Source organism: Chamaea fasciata, unplaced genomic scaffold, assembly GCF_029207755.1.
Source record: "Chamaea fasciata isolate MVZ Bird 193981 ecotype frontalis unplaced genomic scaffold, bChaFas1.0.hap1 SCAF_2, whole genome shotgun sequence".
In the NCBI taxonomy this organism is placed as follows: Eukaryota; Metazoa; Chordata; class Aves; order Passeriformes; family Sylviidae; genus Chamaea; species Chamaea fasciata.
In genome coordinates, this window is record NW_027094087.1 from 16,090,214 (window position 1) to 16,114,328 (window position 24,115).

At 46.8% G+C, this 24,115-nt stretch overlaps 1 protein-coding gene across 1 annotated transcript in view; it reads left to right on the forward strand.

Annotated features, from left to right (window-relative positions):
- The window catches only part of CLPB (ClpB family mitochondrial disaggregase), a 72,117-nt gene that overhangs the window by 6,873 nt on the left and 41,129 nt on the right, over positions 1-24,115 (forward strand). Inside the window, exons 3-5 of the mRNA XM_066208986.1 lie at positions 7,182-7,268; positions 18,719-18,822; positions 22,923-23,051. Coding sequence (XP_066065083.1) covers positions 7,182-7,268; positions 18,719-18,822; positions 22,923-23,051 — 320 coding nt within the window. The remainder of the gene's footprint in view (positions 1-7,181; positions 7,269-18,718; positions 18,823-22,922; positions 23,052-24,115) is intronic.

Consider the following 24,115-nt stretch of genomic DNA (forward strand, 5'->3'; position numbering starts at 1 on the left):
TCCCTTCCCTTCCCTTCCCTTCCCTTCCCTTCCCTTCCCTTCCCTTCCCTTCCCTTCCCTTCCCTTCCCTTCCCTTCCCTTCCCTTCCCTTCCCTTCCCTTCCCTTCCTTTCCCTTCCCTTCCCTTCCCTTCCCTGGTCCATATGTTTTCACTGAGCACCATAGTGTGTTACTGGCCCTGCAAAGATGGTGAGGGGTGAGAAATAGCCATGAGCTCTCTCCAAGAATACAGCAGCCGCATCAAAGGGTTTTGAGCAGCTCACTGTGTCCTTCTGTTTAAGCAGATCCTTTCCCTGGCCTCTAGCAGGGAATGTGCTTTCATGTTGTGAGATATTGTTCAGTTGGGATGTTTTTCTTTTCCCCCTTCTTCTGCAAAGCACAGGGCAGTTCCCAAGAGGGTGAGCACATCTGAGAGTGTCCTCGACTCTGCAGTTAAACAGTGACATATTGGGATAGGGCTCGGGGAAATGTTTAAGAGGCTGAGAGAAACAGAAGCTATTGTTGTTGCAAAAGTTCAAGTTTCCAGCTTCCTCTTCCTCCACCTGTCAGGATGGAGTGCTGGGCATGCTCCCGGCACTGAGCACAAACTCAAACATGCCCTCTGGGCTCAGCAGTGTCACCGAGTCAGTCACCCAGAACCCCAGTGGCGGGGTGAATAGAAGGCACATCTGTCCGGGGGCAGTGGGGGGAGAAGGCTCATCACTGCCGACGTGGGCTCTTTATCTCTTCTGCGGGGATCAAAGTGCTGAATCCTTGGGAGCTGCTGTGTCGAGGTAAAACAGGGCATATGCACAAAACAGTGGGTGCTGCTCTGCCCAGATTCCTCCAGCAAATTCCAGAACTGACAGTGATGTTCATAGAATCAGGGAATCACAGAGTGGTTTACATTGAAAAGGGCCTTAAAACTCGCCCAGTTCCAACCCTCTGCCATGAACAGCAATACCTTACACTAAACCAGGTTGGTTCCAACTTGTCTTTGAACACTTACAGGGGCAGATACAGCTTCCCTGGGTAGCCTGTGCCAGGACCTCACCACCCTCACACGGAAAAATTCTCTCTAATATTCAGTCTATCCCTGCCATCTGTCAGCTTTCTGCCCTAAAACCGTTTTTAAGGAGTTTAATTGAAATCCCTTAAATTTGAGTACTTCCCCAATCAGAAACAGCATCAGCTCTGTCTCAGGGTTCTTTTCCCGACTGGGTCTTGAATCGCAGAATCTCAGAAGAGTTTGTGTTGGAAGAGACCTTTAGAGGTCATCCAGTCCAACTCCTGCCATGGTCAGGGACATCTTTGTGGTACCACTGCAGTCAAGGAACAGTTTGTCATTTGAGAAACACTGGAAATGGCTCTAATAGAGCTGTATCCATGTGAGAAACTCCTTAGGAGATGAGTGTCCTGGATCTTACTTGGTTAAAATGTGGATAAACATCCTAAACATTGATCAGAGGATTTTATCTAATTAAAATAAAATACTCCTGCTGGTAAATACATTTGGCTGTCTGGGATCTGAGCAGTAGTCGTGGCTTTATCGATTGTCATATCATTAAATCAGGCGGAAAAAAAATAATTGATGGGCCTGAAGACCCTGAACATAAAGTTCAGTTGTCTGAAAATCTGTTAAGTTGCTGAGCATCCTGAAATGATTTACCAAAAAAAAACCAAAAAACCCTCCCCCCCAAAAAAAAAAACAAAAACAGGCAATCCAACTCCTAAATGAAATGTCAATGCATATTATGGTAGATGATGTGATACAAGTAATTCTCTCACTGGGCTCAGTGATGTGGCATTCCAGATGCTTATGATGATCTAGATTCCTGAACGGAAAACTACTTGAACTGATCCTAATACCTTTGCTCCAAGCTTATAACCTAATCCCATAGGAGATGCTCCAGCATCCTTCCTGTTGGATGTACAGTGATTAAACAGGTTTGACTGCCAGACTAGGATTTTTTTTTTAAAAGAATGCAGATTATTCATTATTCATTATTCAGTATGTCCTTCCAGTGTGTCTGTAGAGAAAAAAGCTTTTCAGTGAGTTGATAGATATTTTTCAGTGGCTCCCAAGTCCCTTGAGAATTCTAAAATCACAGGATGACAGAATGGCTTTGACTGGAAGAGACCTTAAAGATCATCTAGTCCCAACCCCTTTGCCATGGACAAGGACACCTCCCACTAGACCAGATTGCTCCAAGACCTGTCCAGCCTGGCTTTGGACAGTTCCAGGGATGGGGCAGCCACAGCTTCTGTGGGCAACCTGTGCCAGGACCTCACCAACTTCACAGGGAAGAACTTCTTCCCAATATCTAATGCAAATCTCTCATCTTTTAGTTTAAAATATCATGGTTTTATTTTAAATAAGGGCTGATGTCCTGTCCTTTGTCTCAAAGGGAGATGCTGTAGAGTTACACTGCAGGTCCCATTTGTGAGAAAACAAATGTATCAGGAGAAGGAGGTTGACTTCATACTGACATCATGCAGGGTTAGATTGTATATTGGCAAGAAATATCCATCCACGTGACTGCCCCATCCCTGGAAGTGTTCAAGGACAGATTGGATGGGGCTTGAAGCAGCCTAGTCTAGGGGGAAGGTGTCCCTGGCCGTGACAGTGGGGTTGGAATCGGATGATCTTCAAGGTCACTTCCAGTCCAAACCCTCCCATGAAATGTTAAAACTCATGAGAGATGAGATTAAGACTGACCCTTTGCAGCAGAGCAACCCACTGACTGGAGAAACCAGCCAGATAAACATCACCTGAATAAAAAGTGTGTATTCCTCTCCAGTTTAACTACTTGCCTTATTTGACAGAGACTGGGGTTTGAGAGCCAACAGGCAGATGGCTTCAGCCAAGCTCTACACAGAAGCATGTTGGTGAACTCTTCTGACTCAAGAGGTGGTATGATACACAGGTAATGGGTCTGGGTGGACAGTTTGACCACCCTTTTTTTGAAGGAGTGCCAGCGCTAGTGCTGTGGTTCTGGATGCTCTCTCTGCCCCTGTAATGAAAAATCATATAAATGCCATGGTCACCTGCAAATGGGCCTGATACTTTGCAAAATTATATTAATTAAACTCTACTGAGGATGTTAATCAGTCATTGCTGTTGGGCTTTAAGGCTTTTATTACCAGGCAAAAGTTCCCAGCCTGAAGGGGTTTGTGTGCCTCCATCATGGCATAGCTGATGCCTTCTTACCTGCAGTTTTGGTGTTATGGTTACCTTGCCCCTTCTGGGTTCCTCTTTCAGACTCCCTCTCCCTTGTCATCAAGACGCATTTATTTCCTGGATTTTCTGTGGCTACTAGGCTGTCACAGTGACACACTGTGGGAAGGGGCTGATGTGAATGTTACTGCTTTCAAAGAACTTTCAAATGCCCAGGTAAATACAATGAAATTTGCAAATAACTTGGACATGTTAGCCACACCACTCTGGGAGACAAGTGGAAGGGGATTGGGCACCACAGTGTCTGGGAAAGGATTTTTGGGAGCAGTTGGGGTGAGTGAGGGGGAGACAGTAGGATCTCTGCCATTGCAGCATCCTGAACAACATCCTGAGCTCTGGTGCTGGTGGGAATGGCTCCTTAGGGTCTGGGGGAGCTGGGTGTGGGGTTCCTTTCTGCAGTAGCAGTGAGCAAGCAGTTTTCCAGCTGAGGGAGCAACTCACTGCGCAGGGGACACAGCACACATGGTGGCACAGATGGAGCTGTGGTGTGGATTTCTCCCACAGGCAGTGTCCTTCCAGCTGGAGCAGGTGATGGCGTGACCAGCAGTGGCCATGGATCTGAGTCGGGCTACCTTATCTCTGTTGTGAGTGCAAACACCTCTGTAAGCGGAGCTGCAAAGGGAGCTGATCTCTGGAGATAGCAATCTGCTATCCCTGGTGTGTCGGGGCACGTCCACCCTCACCAGGATGGAAAGCTTTGTGGCTGCACAGGGATATCTCTCCTTTCAGCATTCTGTTGTCTGAGAGTGCTCTTCAGGCAGCAGAACTGGCAGCATGCTCTTAGCATTCACTTGCAGGGATGTGCTGCAGGCAGAAGGAGAAAAGCATAAGGATATTTTCACAAATTCTTCATAGAAAGGGTTGTCCAGCCCTGGCACAGGATGCCTGGGACAGTGGTGGAATCCTCATCCCTGGAGGGATTTAATAGATGTGCATGTAGCACTTGGAGACATGGGTTAGTGGTGAGCTTGGCAGTGTTGGGGAAATGGTTGGACTCAATGGTCTCAGAGGGGCTTTTCCAACCCAAACGATTCCATAATTCTGCCATACCCTGCGGGGGGGCAAGGATGCTCTTGTGCAACTCCCCAGATGAGTTTACTGGGCCATTGGATAATGCAGGAGCTGCAGCTTGACCAGTGTTAGCCATGTGCAGGGCTGTGTAGATCCAAACCCCCATAAGACTGTAGGTGAATCATCCCTGCTCTCCATCATGCTGCTGGGTGGTTCATCAGGTACTAAACTGCATTAAAAAATAAATAAAAAATTGATCTGGTATGGATTCAGTGTGAAAATTTGTTCCTCAAGCATCAAACTTTTTTGGACCAAGGTCATGTTGTTGACCTGCCAGATAGTTCGTTAGCATTAAACTTTAAATTGTAACCTTGGTAAAGAGAGCGTAAACCTTCTGTTGGTGCTATGATCATTTACCAGTGGTCACAGCCTCATGAATCACAGTTGGGAGCTACAAATGAAGGCTGACAGTTCTGATTCTAGTCTTTTGCCTATTAGGTCTCTGTCCAAGTGCATGATGAACAGTTCAGAGCATCCAGAACCACAGCACTAGCGCTGGCCACTCCTTCAAAAAAAAGGTGGTCAAACTGTCCACCCAGACCCATTACCTGTGTATCATACCACCTCTTGAGTCAGAAGAGTTCACCAACATGCTTCTGTGTAGAGCTTGGCTGAAGCCGTCTGCCTGTTGGCTCTCAAACCCCAGTCTCTGTCAAATAAGGCAAGTAGTTAAACTGGAGAGGAATACACACTTTTTATTCAGGTGATGTTTGTCTGGCTGGTTTCTCCAGTCAGTGGGGTGAACTGCATTCAGCTGTGTTCAAGATATCAGCCAAAGTTCAGGCAGTGGTATTGCTGGTCGGAGGTAACTTTAGGATTATCATACCACATATCATAGCATTGAAGGGTTTGGTTGGGAGGGGGCTTCAAGACCATCTAGTTCCAACCCTTCTGCCTTAGGCCAGGGCACCTGCCACTAGACCAGGGTGCTGGAAGCCCTGTCCAACATGGTATTGGACATGCCCACGGATAAGACAGCCACAGCTTCTTTGAGCAACCTGTGCCAGGGCCTCACCACCCTCACATCCAAGAATTTCTTTCTGATATTCCATCTAACCCTGCCTTCTGTCAGTGGGAAGCCATTTCCTCTTGTCATGTCACTCCAGGCCCTTGTCCTAAGTCTATCTCCAGGTCTTTTGGAGCACCTTTAGGTGCTGGTAGGGGGTCTAAGTTCTCCCTGGAGCCTTCTCTTATTCAGGCTGAACACCCCAGGTGTCTCAATATATGAATGTTTTTGTTCCTTGGGATAGGTTTCTAGTGAAACTACTGTGAAGGTTTCCAGTGAGGTGAAGGAAGGTTGGCAACACACCATGGATATAGCTGTGAGTGTTCCCTGGACCAGCATGCATATGTAGGAAGAGGAATATGGTTCGTTTATCTCTTTCTCACTCATTCCATCCCAGCACTCTTAACCAGCTGAAAGCATTGCCACCAGAGCAGACCAAGAGCAAGGAATTTGGAAAGGCTTTCTAAGTTCAGATGTGTACCTCTCCAAGTCCTTTAAGAGGTGATCTGACTTGTTCAGTGCATGTAAGCAGTCACATCTGACCTCGATTTCTTTGCCTGGGATTCTGGGCAGAATTTCAAGACTTAAGTGTGGTGCTTGCACAGGTGGAACGTGGCTGGTGTATTCACTTGTATCTCTCCCAGCAGGGAGTTTAATGACAGCTCTTCCCTGTTATACCTGTGTGGAGGATGCACTGTTCAGGGACAGCCTCACCCAGAAAGGAAGATGGAAAAGCCTTAATTTGTGAAAAGGATAAACCAAGGGGCAGAGAACTGCTGACTCCTGCATGGTCCACCCTGCTTTCTAAAGTCTTACCCATGACTGCCCTGTCTTGATACTGGCAGCACCTTGCTCCTGTGAGAAAAATGGGTTTGTAATCATGGATTTAGTTGTGTAGAGGGACCTTTTACACAGGCAGACAGTGGCAGGACAAGGGGAGATGGCTTTAAACTGGCAGAGGGGAGATCTAGATTAGATATGGCAAATAAGTTCTTCCTTGAGAGGGTGGTGATGCCCTGGCACAGGTTGCCCAGAGGAGCTGTGGCAGCCCCATCCCTGAAAGTGTCCAAGGCCAGCTTGAATGGGGTTGAAGCAACCAGGTATAGTGGAAGGTGTCCATGCCTTTGGTAGAGGGGATGGAATAAGATGGTCTTCAAGATCCCTTCTAGCACAAACCCTTCTGTGAATCATTCTGTGGCTTGAACATGCAGGGTTTAGAGCTTGTCTCATTTAACTTGAGCACTGAAAAATCTCTGTCTCTATTCTAAACTTCCCTTCCTTTTGGTGTGCAGAGAGAACTATCATTTCATACTGTCTGACTTTGGCACATGTTTTAGGTTGAGCTAAAGTATCTGCTGCAAGAACCTGTCCCTTGTGATTATCTTGCAAAAGCTGGGAAAATTTTGGAGACATGAGGATAGTTTGGTTCCTAGTATTTTTGGGGGTTGTCTTATTTGTTCTTATGCTGTAGAAGAAAACTGCAAAATATCTGCAGGTGGCATGGGCTTTGGAAGTCCACTGAGCTGCTTCTGAAGCCTAATGGGTGCTTTGCAGCCAAAGGATTCAAATGTCATTGGAATTCGAATTTAGCAGATTTGCTGCTGATTGGTTCTTCAAGAATTAGACTGAACAGAATAAATAAATAAACAAACAAACAATACAGATTTTGGCATTGTACCGTTTGAAAGGAGTGAGATTGCCATCACCTGGATGTTTGTTTAATTTTGATCACCTTTGAGAATTGTTTGTCAACTTCATGTTGGGTCTTTTGGGCTGCGCTGGAGCAGGTGCCTGCACAGTAAAACATTCTGCTTTCCCTCATTAGCTCCGGTATGCTTGGGGTGCTCTCTTCATGTCTGTTTCCTGACCATATCTCTCCCCTCTCCAGGTTGTTGGAAGAAGGCGCAGATGTGAACACAAGGCACAAGCTTGGCTGGACGGCTCTCATGGTGGCAGCCATCAGCAGGAACTCCAGGTATGTGCATCTCACATCATGGTCACTCACTTCAACCTTTTCCTGAAGTCATACTGAGCTCTGTAGTGAGTTCTCATAAAGTTTGGGACGTGTTTTGGAGCTTAACCCAAGCGAGCTTGTCACTCTCCTTATGCCCAGTATGTGGTGTGACAGATCAAGGCAGGCTGCTTCCCAGTCCCATGGATGTGACAGCTGAACTAATGGTGCCATTCCACAGCAGCTCTCAGGTTTTGGTCATGGGTGAGTCCATGCCTTTGGGATGTCATTGTGGTGGCTACCCCACCAGCCAAAATCACTCCTGTAAGAGCTGTCCCATCCCTTCTCACTGGTGAGGTTGTAGCTGGGGCTGAATGCTGTGCCCTTGCTCCACAGTTCCCATGATGATCACTCTGGCTTCTTGTAACCTTTTAAAGACACTCCTAAATATATTCAGTCTACAACTAAATTCAATTAGGTTTTTTTTTTTTATTTAAGGAAAAAAAAAAGAGAGAAAGAAATCCAATTTTGGAAAATGTGGGACAGATGGGAGAATGAGCTTTGATGTTACAACCTCTCAGGGATGCTTTACTTAGTCACAAGTTCATAAGCAAAAAAGCTTAATTACTTGGGAAAACACAGGATTAAAGCAGTGCACAAAGGCTGAATATCTGCTCTCGGGTGACACTATTCCAATCCATGTGCTGAGTTCGTGTGTGGTGCAAACTTTGATGTGTGCTATGACAAGCTGAAAGTCGTGACCTCCTCAGGGAGCTCCTTAAAACAGGCCCAGAGGTGGGGGCTTGTGAATGTTTGTTTAACTTTGATGTTCGAGCAGCAACGGGCCCTGTTATTTGCCTGTCCACGAAGGGATGGGCTTGGGAGCCTCCCACCTTTCCCAGTGGACAATGGTCAGCAGCAGAGTGTGACGACTGTTGACCATTCCGAGTGACTGGTGAAGCAGAACAGGGCTTCCCAAGTTGCAAATGCTAAGGGGAGACAGGGAGAAAGGCTGTACATGGGACAATAATTACCTAAAATCAGGCCTAAAATCAAGTGGTAATGCTAATGAAAACATCTTGACAGTAAAAAATGTGTGGACCTCAGGCTGGTCCCTGCTGAGAGGGCAGAGCCATCGCCCTATCTGTCTTTGTTGTGTATCTAGCCAAAAGAAAAAGGTTTTGGCCATGTTGGGCAAATTCTGTTTATTTTTCCCACATTTTAGATGAATACTGACTTAAAGTAAAAATTAAGAAGACCTTGAATACCTGAAGCTCAGTAGAACTTGTCTCCATATAGCGCAAGAGTAATTAGATACTGTTGGACGTGATGATCTTAACAGTCTTTTCCCACCTTTGTGATTCTGATTCTATCCTTTATGGAGGGAAGCATAAATGCAAGCCAGACTTATTCCGTATGTAACAGAATTGTGCCAGACATATTTTGGCCCTTGGTCCTATTTCTAGAATTGTAATGTCCTCAGTATAAAGTGAGAAATGCATTGAGCTGGAACATGACGGAGAGTTTGAAAATCCTTACAAATAGTTCGCTAACGGACCTAGTCCACAGGGTGAACTGTGTAACTGAAACTAGATGTTGTGGCCAGGGTGTGCTGGGGAAGGGAGGAGTCAGAGGCACAAGGATGCAGGATGGTTTTGTTTGTAGAGTGTGGTCCCCCTGTAAAAAGCTTATGCTCTGAATCTGCTTTCTCCAGCTACAGCAACTGATCTCAGAATTAGAATCATGGGTTGGAAGGGACCTTGAAGATCATCCACTTCCACCCCTCTGCCATGAGCAGGAGCACCTTCCACTAGACCAGGTTACTTCAAGCCCCGTTCAACCTGGCCTTGAATGCTTTCAGGGATGGGGCAGCCACAGCTTCTCTGGGGGGCCTGTGCCAGGGCCTCACCACCCTCTCAATGTAGCATTGCTTCCCTGTGTTCAATCTAACCCTGCCCTCTGGCAGTGTGAAACCATCCCCCTTGTCTGATTGCCTGTGTAATCCACCTAATGGAATGGATTTGAAGTTGACTTTTGGTCCTCAACCCCTCAGGCCAGCAGCCTCTAGAGAGATGGCTGAGGTACAGCCAGCTGAACAGGACCTACAGGTATGGCTTGCCTGCAAAAAGATCAAGGTCATTCCAGTATTTAACTTACTAGCTCTCTCATCGCTTCCTCTTTTACAGCTTCTGATAGCTACACAAGTTCCTCAGCATGGTTTTGAAGGGCTGGGGTGCTGGGAACTGAGATGAGTGTTTTCAGCTAAGAAAAAGGAAGCCTTCATCCTCAGATTACTGCCTTTCCAAAGGTGTTTTTCAGAGAAGAACGATGTTTTCAGTCTCTGCTGTGCTGGAGATTTCTGTGACCTGTCCTTTAGCTTTGTCATGTTTCTCAATTTCCACAGCCCTCACTCTTCCAATTAGACAGCCCCAGTCCATCTGTTTAATTTAATTCTAGAGGCACTGCTTTAATGATTTCTGTCAGTTGCCATCAGCTACAAGATGAAATCCATGTGCTGGAAGGCAAGTTTGGGGTCCATCCTTTCTTTTTACAGCAAAACAATGATCATCTTCTTCCTCTTGGAAATGTCTTGTATACAAAATGTGAGAAGGCATTAAGAAGCATTCTGCAATATTCCCTTGGATAAGTCTCCAAGAGGAGGCTGGTGTCTGCCTGGGAGGAGAGATACAGTAATGGATCTAGTAGAGATGGCTATTTAGGGTTCTTTTTTCACATGAGACAGAGACAACCACCAAATTCTTTCACTCCATGATGATATAGGTTGTAACTGGGTTGTTGGCTAAACATACATCACCTATGACCATGTTTACAGCAGCAAAGGAAGGTTTTATGCTGTAATTCCTATTGCCATATTTTTAGTATTTAAGCTTTAATTAAATGCATACTCAGAGCTTTGTGGGGTTTGTGCATTCATTAAAATAAGCAACAAAGCTATCATAAATGAAACCCCAAAGTAGGTGGGACTTTAGTCGTATGCCTGTATTTTGTAGCATAGTGACCTTTTCTATATCCAGTTATCAGCTACTCTGGTTTTTATCATTTCCACAGAAATAAAGTGACAGTGAAATATCAAGTCATCTTCTCAGCCTCTTCTGAGGTAGAGAACTATTTGTGTGGTAGGGGAAACTAAGGCACAGAGCAGCATGGAAAGTCTGAGTCGCAGTGGGATAAGTTTGAGTAGTTCTAAAACACACTGGAACCTGCTTCTGCTCCCATTCAACCGCATTGGCACAACCCCGGGGCAGCAGTTCTGAAGGAGGGGGCTGGAGCATGAGCATGAGTATGATGAGGAGTGGCTTAGGGGGCTGGGGGCCTCAGCCTGGAGAAAAAGAGGCTCAGGTGTGATCTTCTCACTCTCCTCAACTCCCTGACAGGAGGGTGGAGCCAGATGGGGGTCAGTCTCCCAGGTAACAAGGGACAGGGAAAAAAGGAAACAGCCTCAAATTGTGCCATGGGAGCTTGAGGTTGGCTGTTAGGAAAAATTCCTGAGAGGAGCAGAGGGTCAGAATCACACCCTCCTCTGCTGCCCATGCTGTGGGATCAGCCCAGGGCATGGGTTTCCGACAGTACACTGTCGGGTCATGTTGAGCTTTGTCTTCCTGTTTCACTGGGGGCTTTAGCCTTCAAATTCCTCTCAACTCTTCGCCGCATCATCTACTCATCTTCATTTTCTTTTTGCAGCTTTGGCTTCCTGCACACCCTTTCTTCTTCTGCTTTCTTCTTCAGGTCTGGATCTCTTTGCATTTCTTCACATTTGCTTCTCAACACCTTTCTTCTGGGAATGGCCAATGTCAAGTGACTCCTCCCTGAGCCTCAGCTCTCCTTTTCCTTCTCTGCCTTTCTGTGTAGATCAAAGGAGCTGTGGGCCAAAGGTTCTCCCATGGAACTAGAGCCAGCAGGGCTTCACCCAACATGGCTTCATCCCATCCCTCACCCTCCTCCAACCCTCCTTAGGGAGAGGAGTCAGAGAGTAGTTTGTTCCTTGCCTTCATGTATGTTGCTGGGAACTGTGCCTCGTCCACATGAGCATTGAAGATGCTATGTGGCTGTTGTACATTGGTAATGACAATTCCTCATGCATAGTGATATTCTAGTGGGTTTGTTCTGCGGTTGGTGAAGGGTGACTGATCTGGATCTGTTCCCTGTCTACAGGCAGTGACATGATGAACTGGTGCAGTCTTGTTATCTATATTAGGTACATACATCTCTTCCATGGGGGGGAGTTTCACTCCTTTCACTTTAGGCAAGTCATTCTGAGCTGTTTAGAGTTTGAGCTGGAGAAATATCTGAGCACCTTTGGAAGGAGGTATGGCCCTATGGACCTGTCAGAGAGCTGAGGATTTGGGCATGGGTTTCAGCTGTGATGACAGGACGTTTGGAGGGTCTGATCCTACAGGCTGGAGTATTGGCTTTCAACTACTCCCTTTCTGGGTGTTTTTGATGAACAGTGACATCTTGGCTGTTCCTGCAGCTGTTACTCACACCTCTGCCTTGGCAGCCCCCCCCATCTCAGATCCCTGGGCATGAGCATGCCTCTTTTCAGAGATGAACACCATCTGATGTCTTGCAACTCAGGCACAATGTGATACCCTAAGTTTAGCAGGTTCCTGCCCCTCTCCAAGCCACAGAAGTGGCTTCTCTTCCCATTTTCTTACTGCTCCAGGCAGGGAGCAAGGCTTCTAACACTCCTCAGCTTCCTTGTGTGCCTTTACTGTGCCTCTGGAAGATGATTCACCCACGTCACACTCTTAAAGAAAACTGAACAATATAACAATTACCACCTTTCAAGATTTATTTTTTTTTTCATTTTTTGGATTCCATAATCCCTTTTTATCCCATTTTGAGGAGTCAGTCATTTTTATCTGGGTTTATAATAACACATCACAGCGTGAGGGATTACTATGGTTGTCTGGCTTTCTGTGCCATAGCTAGATGTAAACGTGCTCGTGGGAAGGACACATCCACACTTAGCCTCATCTGAGCAACAGTGCCTCCCAGCCCTCCTGCTGTGCTGAGTTTTACACAGTTAAGGTATAACCACACAAGGATCTTCTTTGTGTCCAGGCAGGACATGTGGCTCCTCCCAGAGCTCAGGGCAGCCGTGTATCAAAACCCACCCAGGCGTTTGCATTGTGCTGATAACACACAGTCATGGCGATCACCAGGCTTCTTGGTTCACCAACCCCAGCTGCCGGCGCCTTGGTCCAGGCACAACGTCTCTCTTGACGCAGCCCCAGTCACCTCCCACCATCTCACCATTGATTTCCCCACCCCCTGTATTGTATACATGTATTTATTTATTGAACAATATGTTAGTCCAGCCATTACAAGCAGAAAGCACTTTCCCCAATCGATTGAACTGCCCAGCCAACTCTAGCTCAGCATTGCCCTCTGAGTCATCACCGGGGTCAATTTAGATTTATATTCATGCTGATGAATAGGCTCTGCCTCTAATCCAATCAAAACTTGATCAGCAAATTAAAACTCAGCTCGTTGAGGCTGTTGAGCACAGGTGAGTTATGGAGGAAAGCTGGAGCAGCCCAGCTAGACAGTGGCGTCCCATTCCTTCTAGGATCTGGTGTGGGGTGTTGTTCTGCCCCAGCAAGAGGAGGAGCACAAAAAGTGTATCAGCCAGAGAATCCCTCATTTGAAACTCACTCATCATGGGATGGTTTTGGTTTGGCAGAGCCTTGAAGCTCATCTCGTTCCAATCCCCCTGCCATGGGCAGGGACATCCTCCCCTAGGCCTGACTGCTCCAAGATCCATCCAGCCAGGTCTCAAACACTTCCAGGGATAGGGCAGTCACTGCTTCTATAGGCGACCTGTGCCAGGGCCTCCCCATCCTCACAGGAAAGAATTTCTTCCCAATATCTCATCTAACTTTTCCTGCTGACAATGGGAAGTCACTTCCCCTTGTCCTGTCACTCCAGGCCCTTGCCCAAAGTCTCTCTCCAGCTCCCCTGGAGCCCCATTAATCACCTGATTTTGCAAGTCCCTTCCTTTTTTCCAGGGACATTCACATGCTTTGCATCACTGAGTACAGTTCCTTTGCATTTTCATGGCATTGTTACCTTTCCTACAGGGTAATTTGCTTGAATGTCCCATTACCTGCAAATTAGATAGGTACAATCAATAGCTGTTATTCCAGGAATCTAGCTGATGGACAAGTGCTTGGAGGGGTTGGTGCATCCCAAAAGCAGGAGATGAGATGGAAAGATGATTGGAAGGAAGGCTGGATGTGTGATGTGTTGTTAAGACTAGTGCCAGTCTTTTGGCACAGCAGATTTTGCCAGGAAGTGATGATATCACTTATGCATATTATTAAACTTGAGCCTCCCAGCCATCGTAAGAGCTATGGAAACGTTTCTTACCACAGGGAATATGGTGCAGAGGATAATTCACAGGGAGAGCAGAGCATTTCTGCCACCATCACCTGTGGCATCACTCTCAGACCACCTTGCATCAGACCACCTTGCATCTAGCAGTTGTGGTCCTCTGCTCAGCTTTTCACAGAAGGTTGCTTCCCAGAGCAGAATGGTGAACGTGTAGGCAGTGGATGAAAAGGTAGTATGGAGGTAGTATGTGATAGAGTGCCTGGGAAGAGCGCTCATTTCAATGTAGGCATAGATGGATGGAGTTATCAGGAAAATGACAAATCCCGTTTTACCGTGTGACTCACTCAGAACCTGTAGCTCATTTATGGGCCCCAATGTTGTGGATTAAAGTGCTACACTGAGACTTGGGATAATTTCCCTTAAAATGAGCCAGATTCAGGGACCTTAAGGTATATCACAGCCTGTGAGCTAAAAATGAAGTAGAGGGATCTCTTTGGTGGTGATAGCCGTGAGAGTGGGGTCCCAGAAGGGTGATTTGACCACATCAGAACCTGTGCATCCAAAGACTTGAGTGATCCGTGGGGTTCAGCTGCCTGGTGGGGATGCTGAAAGCCCTGATTGCCTGAATCACAGTAAGTCAGCTGCTAGGGCAAGATCATCAAAGGCTTAATTGCAGCACATAATTTCTTGCCTGAAGGAGTGGTCCAGCCCTGTCACAAGCTGCCCAGAGCAGTGGTGAAGTCCCCATCCCTGGAGAGATTTAAAAGCTATAATTCCATGTTTCTATGATGGTTTCTATTCAGTACGTAGATCTCCATCTCTAGCAGCATGGAGGTTGTCAATACAGGTCCCATAAAACAGCAGGACAGAACCTGCACCGCCATCTTCCATCCTCCACCTCCTGCTTTCATGGGGACCTCCTTTTCAAGGTCTTTGATGCAGTTCTCTTGATGACTGCATTGACCACAGTAGCACCAAGCACTGGAGATGCAGGATGTTTTCAGAGGAATCCAGCATTGGATTTTCCAGAAGAGCTTTGCACAGATCAGTGACCTGTTCTAGAGTTTTCATAACTAGAAAGACTGGATGTGGTGCATCTCACTCTGTTCCACAGTCTTTGACAGGTGGCACAGTGCCAGGCAGATGGCAAGGTTAGATCTGACTTACCTAATGACCAGAGGTGGGAGAGCCTGAGCTGGTGGCCTGTGACTACATCTATTCTGGATGTCCAAGGCCACGCACTTGGCCTCACGGGGCGTTTCGTGCTGCCAGACCACTTCCTTGCTTTGCATTTTGCTGCAGCCATAGAGGGCAGTCGTAAAGGTCTGAGTTCTGAAGCAGAGGTGGGAGTGGAGCTAGGCATGCTGAGCAGCCCTTCATAGAGGTGCTGAAGGAATTTCAGGATGCATTTTGTGCCCTGTGCCTTATCAGTGCTCCTAAGGTAGTCCAGAAGGATCTATAGGCTTGTTACGGCACTCTCACATGGGATGTCCTCACTGATATGGATAAGGAGCAGTGTAGCAAGACAGTGTAGACATGTCTCTTCTGAACATGGAGCAGATATTTAGATCAGTGTCTTTTCCCTGGCATCACATTTTCTGTTCTCAGATCATAGTGTGGCCTGGGGGCAGGGCAGGGGGTGCACCACCATACAGGCCTGAGGATGAGACAATGAGGTTATGTCTCACTGGAACTGTATTGAAGATTGTGGGTTATCTCACACACTGACCCTTCAAACAAGATCAAAACTACTTAGTGAGCTGAGAGAAAACTCAGGCTCATTGGAGAGATATGTGTGGTAGAGAGTGAGCATATCCGTAATGAGAGGCTGCTCTGGGCTTCATGGCTTCCACTGCTGATGTCTGAAAGTAGGTGACATGATCCACCATCAAGAAAGTTATCAACTGTTGGAGCTAGTACACAGGAGGCCGTGGAGATGCTCCAGGAGCTGGAGAGAGGCTGAGAGAGGTGGGGCTGTTCAGCCTGGAGAAGAGAAGGCTCCAGGGAGACCTTAGAGCCCCGGCCAGTGTCTAAACGGACTCCAGGAGACCTGGAGAGGAACTTTGGACAAGGGCCTGGAGTGACAGGACAAGGAGGAGTGGCTTCCCACTGTCAGAAGGCAGAGTTATATGGGATATTGGGAAAAAATTCATCCTTACGAGTATGGTATGGCCCCAGCACAGGTTGCCCAGAGGAGCTGTGACTGCCCTGTTCCTGGAAGTGTTCCAGACTTGATTGGATGGAGCTTATCTAGTGGAAGGTGTCCCTGCCTATGGCAGGGAGTTGAAATGAGATGAGCTTTAAGGTCCCTTACTAACCCAAAGCATTCCAGGTTTTTGTGTTGCCCATCCTTAGTGCCTGTTCTAAGCCATCAGGTATCTAGTATGATCATGGTTGTGCAACTCAATCCACTCAAGAAGCTGTGCACTGTAGCATGCTTCCAATGACTGAAAAGTGGAAGGGTCGTAATTGGAAATTGCTGTTTGCAGAATAAGAGCCAGAACCTCTCAACTTAAATATTATAGAACAAATGATGTTGAAATATGGATATAAATGGAGTACAGATGTAAATGAGCTCTGTATGCTCACAGAGATTGCCTGGAAGAAGAGTGGAGCCAGGTGGGGGTCAGTCTCTTCTCCCAGGTAACAAGTGACAGGACAAGAGGAAACATCCTCAAGTTACACCAAGGGAACTTTAGGTTCGATGTGGGGAAAATTTATTCCCGAAACAGGTTGTCCAGCTCTGGTACAGTCTGCCCAGGGGAGTGGTGGAGTTCCCATTCCTGGAGGGTTTAAAAACATGTGGATGTTTGACATGGGGATGTAGTTTAGGGGGGAATGATGCCTAAGATTTTTAACTTTTTATATTTTTCATATATTTGTAGCTTTGTAGATTGCTAAAGCATAGCTGTAGCTTCCAGCACTTTTTCTGTCTTTCCTCCCTACATTTAGGAAGATAAGCTAACCTTATAAACACATTCCTCAGTATTGTTTAATCTTATTCCAAGAAGAGAACCAGCTACAAAGACATTCTCTTTTCCAACCAGAATCTGGACCAGACATAACAAAAGTGGGGCAACAGAAACCTCTGGACTGCTTCCAGTGGAGCAAGACCCCAGGAATTAACCAACTAACATTTTAATTGGACAGTATCGGATAAGGATACTAATCAACTAACCTTAGAAAAATTGTAGAATTACTATACCACAATTTTTGCCACATTGTGTACCTGAAAGCTTTCAAGTAAAGATTTGCTTTTATATTCACTCTAACATTATTGGAAAGATCTATTCTATTTTCTGGGTATCAGTAAGCTTGACAGTGCTGGCAGAGCAGTTGGACCCGATGGTCTTAGAGGGCTTTTCCAACCTAAACAATTCCATGATTCTGTCTCCTGCCCCCAGTCCTGGTGCTATGCTTACTAGAGGTGACTCTGTACATGGTGAGGAGTGCACCAGTGCTGGTAAGGAACTGGCTTTTGTTATACCATGCTTAAATAATAAAATAACCACCTTTGATTCTGCTAATGCATTTATAGGGAAAATGGAACAGGAGCTTAAGTTAAATTCCAGATGTGACTTGACAAGCCACAGCCTGCAGGTACATGTCAGGCTGCAGCGCACATTGCTATCAGCCTGTGAGCCATGTCACTGGTGATGAATGCTAACAAATGAGTTACTGTCTAGTTGTCATGGGAAGCCTGTACGCTGGAAAAAAAAAATTAAGAATTAACTGGCTTCAAGCTGCTTTCAGAAGGAGTGAGAAATCTAATTCTGGCCTGATGATTGTTTGGATTCAGAAGCAGAGAGTGAGGACTCCCACATCAAAACTGCCTGGGCAGTGCATCCCACATGTTCTGTCCTACTGCAGCAGGTTCATAATGTTTAACATTTGCTGGCAGCCCAAAATCCAGCATGTCCTGGACTGATCTCCAGCTCCATGGGCAGCAGAGCAAGGAAGAATCCTCTGACCCTCTGCTCCACTCCAGTGAAACCTGCAGAGCTGCATCTGGCTCTGGAGTCCAACATCATAAGTATGGGAAGCTTCTGGAGTGAGTTCAGCATACGCCAAGAAGATGCTCTAAGGTCTGGAGCACCTCTGCTCTGGAGACGGGCTGGGAGAGCTGGGGTTGTTCAACCTGGAGAAAGGAAGGCTTCAGGGACACCTTAAGGCCCCTTCCAGTATCTAAAAGGGCTGTAAAGTTCAAGTCATAGAATCACAGTATCACAGGATTGTTTGGGCTGAATGGGCCTTAAAGCCCATGTCAGTCTACCTCCTGCCATGGGCAGAGACAGCTGCTACTAGATCAGTTTGCTCCAAGCTTCAGTCTGGCCTGGAACACTACCAGGGATGAGGCAGCCACAGCTTCTCTGGGCAACCTGTGCCAGGGCCTCACCACCCTCACATTCAAGAATTTCTTCCTCATATCCAATCTAACCATGCCCTCTGTCAATGGGAGGCCATTCACGTTGTCCTGTCACTCCAAGCCCTTGTTCGAAGTCCCTCTCCAGGTCTTTTGGAGCCCCTTTAGGCCCTAAGGAGCTCTAAGGTCTCCCTGGAGCCTTGTCTTCTCCAGTTCTCCAAATCTGTCTCCCAGAGCAGAGGTGCTCCAGCCCTCTGATTATCTTCAGAGCCTCCTCTGAACTGCTTGCTGTGGAAGTTATTTGCACTTCTTGTGATAGGATGGCACCTTTAGTATCAGAGATGCAGATGCTGTACAATTGCCTCCCAAAAGCAATGTAGTTTTGCTTCCCTTAATCTGCAGTGTTACAATAATCTTCCTTTTTGCAGGGACAGGGTTCACCTTGGAGCCAAGGTCTGTGTCTAGGAATATGCCTTGTCCTAGGAGCGTGTTCTGGCCATGTCTCCCCAGAAGGATTGCATATCTCTGTAGTGTCACCCCTCCCTCCAGTGCCTCCCCCATCTCATTCATTTTAGCGTATGCTGGTGGAGCTCTTTTTGTTGAAATGTTTGGTTATGGTTGTGGGTTAACTTCCCTGAAATGTTAATATTCCCAGAAGTATTTGAAGAGGGCTTTCTGAACACTTCTCAATCTCTGAAGGGCTTCAATTCCTCTTCTACTACTTCTGCCTTACTTTCCTTCTGTTTTGTGACAGTGTGGTAAAGGCTCTGCTCACAGCTAATGCAGATCCAAACCTTGGGGATGATTTCAGCAGTGTGTATGAGATTGCCAAAGAAAAAGGCCTCCATTCCTTGGAAGGTAAGATGGTTTGTGTATAGCTACTGACATTTGCTTTTCAGGTCCCAAAATTTTGTTACCTGATGTGACCTCATGGAGTTTTTTTAGAACTTGTTTCATCTTCTTCCATTTAAATGCAAAGTAATTGATGGTACTTGGGTGAATGTGTGTCTGAAGAGGAAAGAAACCTTACGTAGATATTGTATAGAAGCAATCCTTCAGTTTACCATAGATAAACTGGTTTTATATAGCCAGAGCATAATACATAGTCATAGATAGAAACATTCCATTGACTCACATGCAGCCACATCTTGGAGATGGAGAAGGGTTCACGGCAGTGTATTCCACAAGGAGCCTTAATCCAGATCTTATCAGGAGCTGTGAAATGCATGCAGACTTGCCAGTTGAAATAAAGCTGAATGATGTAAGTGGTTGCAGTGACTACTGCTGGGTTTGGGCAGGCATCAGTACCAGCTCTCTGCCCTAGATGGCTTTCCATGAAAACAAGGTCATTTTCTGCAGAGTCACGTCATCTCATTGTGGATATTCTTGGCAGATCTCAGTTTCCACTCTCACCCCTTCATTACCCTCATCACTGGGATGTTGAAGCAGACTCAGAATCATAGAATCATGGGATGGTTTGGGTGGGAAGGAACCTTTAAAACCCATCCAGTCCAACCCCCTGCCATAGCATGGATACCTTCCACTAGGCCAAATTTCTCAGACACCTGCTTTGTTTGTTCAGACCTATTTAAATTTCCCAGACTGTTTCCACTTTTTTGTGACAATAAATGGTGGTAAAATTTTCTTGGGTTTATGATTATCAGGATATGTCTGGATTCTTGGTGCCCAGCTGTGCTTTGGAGCATCTCTGTATGTTCAGAGATTCTTCTGTTCCCCATGCTGGCAGGAATGATAGTAGGACTCAACGCCCCTAAAATGTCCCTGTCTTTCCTTCCGCATTCCAGAAGCCTTTTCTCTATCCAAGCACTGTGCTCACCTCTGAGCTGGCAGACTATGGGATGTTTCCCAGACATCCCCCTTGCACTGCCAGAGCCCAGCCAGCCACTGGGAGTTGGATTCCCAGGTACAGCTGCATCCATAGTGGCTGCTTTTGTGTGCTCTGACTTGTTTGGAAGCTAAACCTTGTCCCAGCTGCTCTGAGTGGAAGATAGGGGGAAGCCACATAGTTTGTCCAGAGCCTCAGTCTACATGCATGGTTTCCAGGGCCTGAGTCATAGAATAGAGTCATGGAATCATTTTGGTTGGAAAAGCCCTTCCAGACCATAGAGTCCAACCATTCTCCCAGCACTGCTGAGGCCACCACTAAACCAAGTCTCCAAGCGCCACATCCACATGACTTTTAAAGCCCTCCAGGAATGGGCAGATTATGCCAGGGTTTAACAAACCTTTCCATGAAGAAATTTTTCCCAGTGTCTATCCTGAGCCTCCTCTGGCACAGCTTGAGGACATTTCCTCATCTTGTCCCTTGTTTCTTGGGAGAAAAGCCTGACCTCCACCTGGCTCAACTCTCCTGTCAGGGAGTTGTAGAGATTAAGAAGGTCCCCCCTGAACCTCCTTTTCTCCAGACTGAGCCCCCTCAGCTCCTGCAGCCATTCCTCACCAGACTCATGCTCCACATCATTCCCCAGCTCTATTGCCCTTCTCTGGACATGCTTCAGCACCTCAATGTCCTTCTTGGAGTGAGGGACCCAGAACTGAGCCCAGGTGCGGCTTCAGCAGCGCCCAGCACAGGGTCACTTCCCTTGTCCTGAAGCCACGCCGTGGATGCTGTTGAGGCACGATGGCATTATCCATGGGCCTGTCTGTGCTTTTGACTCAGTGCTAAGAGGCAAAAGATCGGTGAAAGCCTAATGAAGGTGTAATATTTGAACCTTTCATAAAGCACAGGTTGAGTTAAGAAGATGGAACAGTGAGGCAACAGCTTTGACAGGGCATTATTCTGTATTTTTAAAAGCTCCCTGCCCTCATCCCTCACTGTGACCCACCCGTGCAGCAGACCTACTTCTTAATGGGAGAGAGAGCATACATAGATCATATCCCTATAGCAGAGAATGTAAGATGTATGAAACTACATTAAAAAATGAGCAATAGAATGCCAATACATAATGCATGTACATAGACTTTATTTAAGATAAAGTATATCAACCAAGAAAGTTAATTGTTTTTGTCTGCATTCATCCCTCTCTAATGTTATATATTTTGGGGTGAAGAAATGATAAGGCCACTCCATGAGAAGTTGCATTAATTATTTGGTTGATATGTTTTATTAAAAAGAATAAATTCAGTTGTGTTTTTAAAAAGAGAGAAACTGCCTTTGTTTTTTCCTCTTTTTTTAGACATTTACATATTTTGTGTATAAATATTTTTTCATAAAAACATCCAAATCGAGAGGGTGTGCTCCACAACCACTGCACAAAATATATTACAGACATTTATATGGATGGCAGGAAGGGAGACAGAGGGCTGAAAATTTCCAGGCACCCAGTGATGGATGGTGGACGAGGCTTCCCCTGACGCTTTATTGAGTTTCCGATGATTATCTCTCTCAGAGACATTTTTTACAGATGACGGCCGAGCTGTCACAACGGACCATGGGGGAAAAAAAACCAACAATAATAACACTTTAATCTCTTTACTGTGCTGCTCCCTAGTATCTCAGATTCATCTTCCCTGACGCACGCAGTTCATTATCCTGCTCCTCCCTGGGTAGGAAATGACGACAAATAAATAAATATACATACTCACCCTCTGTGCTTGGAGAAAAGACCCAGGGAAGGAAAGGAGCCAGGGCATTAATTGATCTTCCTGGAGGGACTGTGGTTCATTAGTGGAGATGTTGGGCTCAGACAGCATCAGGTATTCATTGCAGCGTTTCTCTCTTCTGAACTTTTCGAATCTCCTGGAAATCTTTTGATGGCTCTTAGGAGAGTCTGTTAAGAAGTCCCTGCAGCCCACCCACTTTTCCAGCTCTGCTTGCTTTGCCATAGCACAGCATAGGGTGCTCAAAGCACTTGGAAACTCCTTCTGTCCCTGAATCTGGGTCTGCTGAGTTTTGGGTACAGACCCTTTCACCAAGGAGCTAGACACACCTCCAGGAGCAGATGGGTGGTATTCATTTGAATGGAGACTGCACACGCTAGTCCCACCATCACTCATGCTCCATGGTGGGGCAGGGTATTTATGGGGCTTCCTCTGGGCAACCTGTGTCATTGCCTCACCACCCTCACACAGAAGAATTTCTTCCCAATATTCAATCTTACCCTGCCCACTGTCAGTTTGAAGACATTCCTACTTGTTCTGTCACTGTCTTCCCCTGTAAAAAGTCACTCTTATTTTTTTTGCTGATGACTAAAGCAAAGAATTTAAAATTCAGGTTTTCTAGAGCCTGATCCTTAGACCAGCTGCAGGAGAGCAGGCATGCTGCAGACCCTTCCTGCGGAGCCATGCCCTGCTGCGGCACATGGACTTACATGCTGGAGACTCCCAAAATCAGGAATTTGCTTGAAGGTCAAGCCAATAGTGGGTCAGCATTCTTTCCTGTCACAGCTTCCCTTCTGTTTGCTAAAATCATTATTTAGATTAGATACTGGGAAGAAATTCTGCCCTGTGAGGGTGCCAAGGCCTTGACACAGGTTGCTCAGAGAAGCTGTGGCTGCCCCAACCCTGGAAGTGTTCAAGGCCAGGACAGAGCTTGGAGCAGCCTGGTCTCGTGGAACGTATCCCTGCCCATGGCAGATGAGCTTTAAGGTCTCTTCCAAATCAAGCCATCCTGTTATCCTACAATAAATGGTTGCAAAAAGGCTGAAGTCTTTGCTCAGGTGTTCTCCACCCATCTCCCCTGCCTGGGTGCTGTGTAGGCAGTTACTGGGACATATGGAAACCATGGTGTCCTTATCTCTACTGCTGCTCAGTGGAGTGGGGACAATGGCCACCAGAAATCCCCACTGGGTTCTTGGTGGTCCCAGAAAAGGACACAAAGCCCTCAGGAAGCTTCCTGCCTGGTGAGGGGTGATGGGTCCATGCTGCTGCTGCACATCCAGGTGAGCAGTTCTGTAGTTATCTCAGTGTGCTGAGCTTTCACTCTTTGTCCCCTGCAGTCCTTGTCACCCGGGAGGATGACTTCAACAACCGTCTTAACATCCGAGCCAACTTCAAGGGCTGCACGGCTCTACACTATGCAGTTCTGGCTGATGACTACCTGACAGTCAAACTGCTGTTGGATGCAGGTGAGTTTTGTGATTCCACCCAGCTCATGGGCCAGGAGCACTTCTGAGTCAGCCTATCCCACAGAATGGTCAGGTCCAGACACAGGACACACTCTGTCACTGTCACAGTTTGGTGTGATTTGCTGTTTGCTTTCATCTCTTTACTTTTTAGTTTCTGTGTTCCCATTCATTTCCTAGTGGTTTTTCCCATGTGCTTTTGGTGGCTCTTCTCACCTTAGTCATTGAGTTTTCCCTTTCCTCCTGCAGTTCAGCAGCCAGAGAATCACAGAATCCTGGAATGGTTTGGGTTGGAAGGAATCTCAGAGATCATCCATTTCTAACCCCCTGCCATGGGCAGGGACACCTTCCACTAGACCAAGTTGCTCCAAGTTGCATCCAGCCTGACCTTGAACGCTTCCAGGGATGGGGCAGCCACAGCTTCTCTGGGCAGCATGTACCAGGACCTTGCCACCCTCACAGGGAAGAATTTCTTCCCAGTATCCCATCTAACCCTGCACTCTGCCAATGGAAAGCCACTCCCCCCTTGCCCTTGTCCAGAGGCCCTCTCCAGGTCTCTTGGAGCCTCTTTAGACACTGGCAGGGGCTCTAAGGTCTCTCTGGGGCCTTCTTCTCCAGGCTGAACACCCCCCACTCTCTCAGCCTGTCTCCAGAGCAGAGGAACTTCAGCCCTTGGAGAGCTTCTGTGACCTCCTCTGTCCTCTCTCCAGCAGCTCCACACCCTTCTAATGTTGGGAGCCCCATAGCTGGACTGGGTGCCCGACATGCCCCCACCGGTCTCTGGTTAGTATTTTTTTCATTTCCCTCCTGCAGTATTTACTCAGGCCATCTGTCATATCCCTCATGTCCCTCTGTGGAAGTGGGAAGGGAAGTGTCTCCGCTATGCCAGGAACAGATCTGCTCTGTAGACAAGGCACAGGATAGGTGCTGGTACGCAGATTAAGTGGTGGACTCTCAAATACTGTTGGCACTGGGACAATGCAGCTCTGGTGAGAATTGGTAGGAATAAGCATATGCAGTTACTGGTCCTCCTGGTTAAATCACAGGGCCCTTCTCACAGAGCCTGC